General features: G+C 29.0%; 1 protein-coding gene across 1 annotated transcript in view; it reads right to left on the minus strand.

Moving 5' to 3' along the window:
• Positions 1-5,543, minus strand: part of LOC129912101 (bifunctional heparan sulfate N-deacetylase/N-sulfotransferase) — a 50,504-nt gene extending 44,961 nt beyond the window's left edge. Inside the window, exon 1 of the mRNA XM_055990212.1 lies at positions 4,025-5,543. Within this exon, the coding sequence (XP_055846187.1) occupies positions 4,025-4,941 (917 nt within the window). The 5' untranslated portion in view covers positions 4,942-5,543. The remainder of the gene's footprint in view (positions 1-4,024) is intronic.
• Positions 5,544-8,926: the final 3,383 nt, after the last annotated feature.

Raw genomic sequence — 8,926 nt, forward strand, 5'->3', positions numbered from 1 at the left:
AGTACAAAATGTTAAATATTCCAAAACGAATTGTTTTCATTCAATGGTCAGTTGGAAAAGAATTAACTTTTTTCCGGTGTCATAAGTGACACAGAGTGTATAGCTGGATACATGCCACACACTGCAATTGGGTTTATTTATCTATCTATAGAAAGGATATTCAGTTTAATACATGCATAGATTACATCAGCAACAGCAACAGCAAAAAAGAATCTATGAAACCTGATTTGAATATCAAATAGCTTATCGGGGGAGCAAGTATACACTGTCCATCAAATGAATGAAAATAAAAATAAAAATGAAAATTTATAAAAAATATTTTTTTTTTCGATTTTGTTGCATTGAAAATGATGATACAACACTCAGAGAAAGAGAGACAACAACTCTTATCCATATGATATTAATAATACATTGTAAGAGTGGAAGAGAGAAAGAGAGAGACAAAGATGATTGTAAATATATCAATCTCTCCAAAGGCACAATTTTTATATCGAATTCATAGAGCAATTCAATGACTTTATTGAAAAATAATATAAGTTATGAGTTATAACAACAACAGAAAAAAAAAAAAGGATATTGAAGTGAATTTAAAATGATTTTTGTGTGATTGATTCCAAAAAAATTCAGTTTTTTTGATCTGAAATTGAAAGCCACATAAATCGGATTAAAAATTATATAACTCTCAGCTTATGGTGCGACGACGACGAGAAAAAAAAATGAATATGTATTTTTGTATGAAAAGAATTTTTATAGGTATATCATTGAATCGTGAATTGAATAAATTTAAAATTATTTTTATCTTATCTCGTTGTAAATTTTTTGTTAACAATGTTGCTGTGATGTATTTAATTTTATTTAAATTCTGATCATTTTTCAAAGTTTGAAACAATGAAAATGTTAATAGCAATATAATTAAATAATTAAAAAATAAGCACAAACAGACAGATAGAGAAACTTTATTTTTCACACTTTATAGCTAATTAATATTCCAAACGAAAAAATTCTATCAGTGAGGAATTTCGAACACCTGTTTATGGATAGAACATCTTTACGTACATTTTATTGATAAAAGCCTTGAAAAATTCATACTTTTTATTAGACTAGCTCCTTTTTCAAAATGTAAGACTTTCATTTGTTTTAGGTATTTTAAAGCTCTTTGTATTCTTATTGCAAATTACACCAAAAAGTATATACTTTTAACGTTCCAAAAAAAAACGAAATTAATAAATGATTTTTTTTTAAACCTTTATTTTTGTAAGATCTTTATTTTTAGTAAGTCCTGAAGTGGGCTCTGCTAGGCCCATTGTAAGGGGCCTAAAAAAAGCTTTTAGACAAAATAAATTTCTACGAATAAGGTAAACTCCAGGTTTTCTTACAATCATATTGCGATTGTCAACTATCAATTATTGATAGTTGATAAAAAAAAATTTCGATCTCTCAACATCTAATTTGCAAAAAAAAAATTAAAAACAAAGAATGATGCCAACCGTTATTATTTGAAATGTAATTGAATAATTCCATAAAAAAATTACCAGTTTTCCTCAAATAAGATTTTAAAACACCAAATTTTAGTGTTTATCAACTATCAATTGATAGTTGACAATCGTAATAGGGGTATTAGAAAAGACACAATCACAGCTTAAATTAAATAACCAAGAATATGATAAAAAAATGATACTAGATTTTAATTTGAAACTGAAGAAACTTTAGGACTTTTCACATATTGCACTACTTTTACGTGTCTAAAAATTTCAAAATCATTGAGCCGTTGTTTTAGCATTTAATAATTTTATGAAAAAAATTTAAATGTGTAGGCTATTTTTGAAAAATTATTATTTAACGCTTAAAACCAAAATTGAATTCCAAAAACAAACATTTTTAATCTAAAAAAATAGTTTCTGAATTAAAAGGTAAAATTACATATTTTTAGTAATACCTAACGATTCTGAGAAAAAAACTTACACCAAAGACACTTCCATTTACAAGTCAAAATTGTATGAGTCGCTTTTGAGAAAATTAAACTTTCCTAAAATTGGTAATGGCAGCAACAGCAATTTGCTTAAGCCTTTCTAAACCAAGTTATTTTGATGAAAAGGTATTGAAAAATTAATTTCCAAACATAAAATTTTGAAAACAAAAATCGGTTTTTTTGGGTTTGCAAAGAAGAATGGGCAAATTTATTTTATGATGTAATTAAGTCTTACATATGTTGTGCGGAAGTTTTATCCTTGTGACGTACTACAGAAACGGATAAAATGCATTTTTGCATTGAACACTTTAGTTAGATTGTATCAATTTTGTAACTCCGTCATTTTCCTTGAGCCTAAAGACCTTTATCTTGAATATTCAACCAATAGAACCCAGACTATAAGCTTTTTAAAACAGCAATTTCGGGTCAATTTTGATTGTATTATTATTCATTCAATTTTTTGTTAGTTTGAATCGTTTGAAAACTCTCGAACTAAATCTCGAAGTTGATGGCTAAAAAATCTTATATTATGACTTCTATTGGTCGCATATTCAAGATAATTGTCTTAAGACTCAGGAAAAAGGACAGAGCATCATTTTTTATATTAAAAAAAAACATAATTCAATTTGGCCTTCACACACTGAAGAATGCATTAAAAATACTAATATTGCAATATCTCACATTCTTAATGCAATAGATCTAAACCTCCTAGCAAAAGTTTTTTCCTAAGTTATAGTTCTTTCATTTGATATTAATTTCATTAATGGCCGCCGAACGTCCAAAATGCCGATTCTCCTTTCGTTTTCAAAAACTACTCAGCAAAAAACTAGATTTCGAAATGAATCTTTGGCTTCAAAAATTACTTATATACTGTTGATATTAATTTCTTTTTTAACTTTAATGAACTTATTATCAATTATAATTTCAAACATTTCTTGAACTGGAATCACGAGAGAAATTTTCCTATTTTCTTTTTCACCGAAATACCATAACATATCAGTTAAAAGCTTCTTATTTACCCAATAATTTCTTTTCAATATTTTCAATCCAAATTTGCTTGATGCTATTGTTAGGTACTTAGTTTTTATTTGAATACAAAAATTGTTTGTGATTGTCATACAAGGGATTTTCTTGTTTTCACTTATTTTGCAATTGAATAAATCCCTATGCAAATAAAAAAAAAAACATCAACTCAAAGTAACATAAAAACAAACAAAAATACAAGACAAAAAAAAATAAAACAGAGATATCTTCAATAAATATTGACATAACGACATAACGTCAAGTCTCATCAAATTGTAAGTCTATATACACAAATAATGTTTGATTGTTGTTGGTATAACCAACTAGACTTTGGCTTCCTTAAACAAAGAAGTTTTTTCATCAACACAAAATAACCACAAACAAAATAAAAATCAACTTGTCACTTGTATTTAATTTCTCGAACCAAAGTACAACACAAACACTCAACAATTATCAAAAACAAACAAAAAAAAACCAACCCTTTAGAAAATTATTTTTTCCTTTTTTGTATATTTTTCTTTTCCAAATAGATAGAAAGAGATATACGAAGTGTGTATAGAACTCGTATATATGCATATTATAACGACCAATACTTTGATATGCAATAGTTGGAAAGCCACTTCAATTAACAAAGCAAACAAAGTTTTCAGCCCTCACTCTCTCTCTGCTAACAAACTAAGTCCTATCCACTCATATAGATACAACGATACCAATTGCAACCACCAACCGAGAGCGCCCCCTACCAGTGGCAAACAATTACTCTTCTTAAACCCCAAAATGTAAACACCATCTTGACGTGTAAGTGTGTTTTCACACAATTAAATTTTACGCCACATTCACATGGACATGGAAAGGAAGAGATAGTTTTAGACCACCCCCTCTCTTATAGGGATGGGGGTTAAATGCCATTAGAAATCGATTAGTTCAATATAAATATATACAAAAAAAAAAATTAAGAAAATATCGAATTTTCGATAACACAGTGGCAACATAAAAAGAAATCCATAAAAAAAGGTAAAAAGTAAAACTTACCCCACAAATACACCCGTGTCGAAGTAATGTGTGTAGTAGAAAATTGTTACCACAGTTATAGCCAACAACGCCAGCACACATCTTCGCACATTTATCGCCTTCAACAGTGGCAATCCGATGCAGCAGCGTGTAATTATATTGCAACATCCAAGCGATGAAAAACTGCTACTACCGAAGTTGTTCGAACTGTTACCGTTACCATTGTTGTTGTTGGCAGAACCATTTCCACAATATTTTCCATTACTATGATGACCAGAACTCACACAACCACCACCACCACCACCAGATGGCACTGGCAGCAGACTTGCCGTCGAAGACGTTATCGATAACGATGACGACGATGCCGTCCGTATGTGTGGTGTCAACATTCCGGATTCGCAGTCGTATGGCAATTTGGTGGAATAGCCACCCCCGAATAAGGGTGATTGAGATTGGACGTTCAATTGGCTTTGGCTGGGGGTGGCAAAAGTGGTATTCGATGGCAATGACGATGATGGCGGCGATCCATGGGTGGTCGTAGTGCTGTTGTCGATTTTTTCATATTTCTGAGACCTCCCAGGTACTGACGAATTTGATGGTTGCTGCTGATGTGATGTTAAACGTGCTTCTGCTGATGATCCCCCCGCCGCATGCTCTTGTTGTTGGGCCACCACCAAGGACGCAGGACCTCGTTTCCTTCTGCTGCTGTTCTTTTGATGCTGCTTTAGAGTGGAGTTACTGCTGGAGTTACTACTTGCGCTACTACTGCTATTTGTTGAAGGCAGTTGTAACAACGGTGATGCTGTCGGTGATGGCGATGATGCTCCTGAGGATGATGATAGTGTTTCTCCGGAGGAAGTTTGCTGCTGCTGCTGCTGGTGGTGGTGATTATGTTGGCTATTGGAATCCCATAATGGAGACTTTTCGGAAATAGTCATGATGATGGAAAGTTGATTTTTACCCTTCTTCTTTTCTCTCTCTCTCTCTTTAACTCGTCGTTCTCTTGTCAATAAGAAGTGATGGACGTTTTTGGGGGAGAAGGGGGTAGTAAATAGCCTCTCTCAGCAGGAGTTTATTTTTCGTCTTCACGATAAGGATGTAGGTTTTTTATTTTTTTTTCGTTTTTTTTTTGGAGAATGCTTTGGCTCGTTGACAGTACTTAAATTTTATGGCACAAGATTTATTTTTCTTCCTTTTTTTTTTACTTTTCGTCTTTACTTGGAATACAGTTAATTTTGTTTTCTCTTAAAACAAAAATGATAAAATCTTGATTTTTTGTGCGTTTCGTTTGTATAGTGTTTTTTTCTTATTTTTGTTTAAATATTAAATTAAGTACGGCACAGAAATGAATAAAATTTAAAGCTTTATTTTAACACTAATTTTTATAAATATATATAAGGATTGATATATATTTTTTTTTTTTATTGGTATACAAGGAGTATAAATTAAAAATTTTAATAAAAATTAAATTAAAATATCCTTTCTCTTTTTCAACACTTATAATTTTTAGACTTTTTGACTTTTTGTCAAAAATTTCTTTCTTTCGTTTTTTTTTGTTTTAGAAAAATATACCTATTTAAGAAGAAGAATTTAAACAAATTATATATTTTTTTTTTTGTAGATATATTTTTTTGTTGTTAAATTTTTAAACTAAATTCGTATCACTCGTGTTGTGTATATTGCTATTTATTAAATTAAATGCGATTTGTCGCCATTTGATATGTTTCCAAATTTTTATATAATCAACAGTTTTTGAACGCGCTATTGCCATTTTTTTGTTTATTTATTGTGTCTATTGACGTTTGAGGCGTTCCTATTAGTTGTTGTTGTTCTAAATGTTTCTGTTGATTTAATTGTGTCACTATTTCACTGTCACTTGGTATGCATGATAATAAATTGTGATTATAATTAGTGTTAGTTGTTGTTTTTGTTGTTATCACCACCGTCGACATTGAGAGGTTTATGTCCAATTTAAGTGTGAAATTAACTTTAGCAGTTTCATAGAGAGTAGATTTATAGTTTGGCGTTGGTTGGTAGCGGTGATCCGAAGTGCAAACGTTGACTGCGAGTTGGAATTTTTCTCTTTGTGATTTTTCAAATTTTTATTTGAATTTTTTGTTCTGTTCTGTTGATTTATTCACATCAGCTGATTTGATAGTTTTTTATTATCTGAAATTAGAGAAAGTTAAACAAATGTTAGTTGAGTTTGTATTAAAAAAAAAAAATCAATATTTGTAGGTAGAATAGTAGATATTAACGTTTTAGATTAGGTAATTAGATTTTGCACTAGTTGATAAGAAATTTTGTCCCTACTTGTTATCATGATTAATTTTTTTGTTATCTTAAGAGCGTTGGACTCTGTGTCAAGGTAATTTAAAAAAATAAATACATTTACTATCAACTTTTTTTTTAATTTTCCATATTTTAATTTGAAATTGTGCTTAAATTACACATTTTGTTCATAACTAACTGTTTTTTTTTTTTTACTGTAATATGTCTCTTGACTTTTCTCAATGCATTTTCCTATACTTGGTGCTTAAACCTTTGGTTAGTAGATAATAAACAAAATAAAAACCACCCTAATATAAAACCCATATCTAAATATTTCGTTTATAACGTTTTTTCTAAAACATTGTAATTCATACTTGATAGAAATTTAAGGTAGCAACTAAATATACAGGCAGATATCGATTGCAAACAAACTACACCTTTATAAAATATTCATTTTTTAATAATAATCATAATCGTTTTTTGTACATCTAAACAAGAAGCTTAGCGATATCAAATGACAGCTGTTGTATATATTCTCTTTCCAAAACAAAACAACTCACATGTTATAGATATACAATATTTAGATACTAAAGCAGAAAATAAACCATCGACTGATAAATAAATTTACACTGGAAAAAGTGCTAAACTTTTGCTATAGATACATCAATAATATAACATTAAATTTTAACTATATCAACTTTTAGATAACAAGTGTTGTTTTTTCCCACTCAATTACAAAATAATAATGAGTTCCAATGAACACAACTGATTTTAAGTATGAATAAATTGTTTTTTATCAGTAAATACTTTTTAATTATAATTAAATATTCATACGCAAAATAGAACTGCATCATTTAATACACGTTAACAATAGGTAATATCTATTTTTTGTTTGAGGTTAATGTGAAAAAAAATCATGAACAAAAATTATCAATGCGGCAGATTTTATGTAAACGTGTACTATTAAAAAAAGGTCTCCAAATCTAGCTGCAAAGACACCTGCTAAGGCAGTTCTACGAAAAACTAAAGTCTTGTATAACAAATCGATTATTTGAAATTCTAGAAAATTTAAGAAGAGGTTCCACAAGGAAGTGCTTTCGGACCTATTCTGTTTTTCGTTTAAACTAGTTTATATTCCAGCAGAAAAACTGTTACGCCACGGCAGCCATTTTTCATTTTTTAGTGTAGTTTTGATATTTAAAAATACAACTTCGTACAAATTTAAGAAAGGATATAAGAAGATTCAATACCAATGCATTTTCGAATTAACAAAAAGAAATCTTGAATAATAGAAGGCTTTTTTTAAAAATTCATTCTAGTAAAATAAAGAAAAATAGTAAGTAGAGAGAATTTCTTTATCCATTACAATAGAAGACCTTTTTTTATCCTAGAAATTTTTTTTATCCAAAAACTGTAAGGCCCTATTTTAGGAAATCACTATAAAATTATTTCGTAAGTATGTTGTTCACATAAAGTAAAAGAAGATATAGAATATTATTTTTTTTTTCAACTACACCTGTTGGCAAATCCTCCATAAAAAATATTCATCTATCAGTTTTCATCTATTTCACAAAAAAAAAAAAAAAAAAAAATACCGAAACTTAAACGAATTTTTCTATCTCGCCTTGAAATTCTCCAACAAAATTCATATAAATCTAAAACATCTCTTTCGTAATTAATTGTCTGTGATAAAAAATAGTATGATTGATGCTACGGAAGCTAAAACATTTCTGTAGGCTGCTTGTTTTTTTTTTTTTTTTTTCATTTTTATGGACCAATTTATAGGTCATGCCAAAATAGGTGATATAATAAAAAATACAAAAAAAAAAAACGTAACACGAAAAACTTGTTGATAGTCCAATATAGTAAATCATAATCTTTTTTATTATTTTTTTTCTTTCATATCGTAGGTAGATTAAACAAAAAAAAAAAAATGTGAAGTTCTATTTTAAGGTAAACATAAAGCTATACCATAAATTATTTATAATTTCACTTGTTTGTTTAGAGTGGATTTGTGGTCTACATTATTTTGTTGTGTGTTATTTTTTTTTTTTTTTAATAAATTCTTGTAACATAGACCACAGAAACGGATGTGGTTTATGTTTTTTTTGGTGAGGAAGATACAAAATATATTTTATATAAATCAGAATTTAAATTGTTGGGAATGAGAGATTATGACATTAAATAGGCTTTTTGGAAAATTGTGTGTAGCTACCTTTTGATATGGGAAAATTTGTGGTATTTTTCGATATTGAGGTTATGGGGTTTTAACAACAACAAAAAAGTAACAGGAAAATATTTGCAGGCGATAGCCAGTGGGAGGACTAATTAAATCATTTTTCAACCACATTTGATAAATGAATGTTACAAAATGCCAACTTCAACGAAATAATACCTTAAAGCATTGAAATAATTGATATTGTTTTCTTCTAAAAATATTCCCAAAATAGCAGTAGAAAATTAGAATATAAATCAACATGACTTCATCGCGTCCTTTTTAAAGCTGATTATTTATTAACTCTGCACCAGCAAGCGCCTAACTCTATCATCATTAGTCAATCTTTCAATGCCATTGCTTGACCCTAAAGGCTATCCAAAAATAATTAAGAAATAGTTGAACTAATTGTTTATGATCACGCAATAATTGATTTA

The sequence above is a fragment of the Episyrphus balteatus genome, chromosome 2, assembly GCF_945859705.1.
Source record: "Episyrphus balteatus chromosome 2, idEpiBalt1.1, whole genome shotgun sequence".
Classification (NCBI taxonomy): Eukaryota; Metazoa; Arthropoda; class Insecta; order Diptera; family Syrphidae; genus Episyrphus; species Episyrphus balteatus.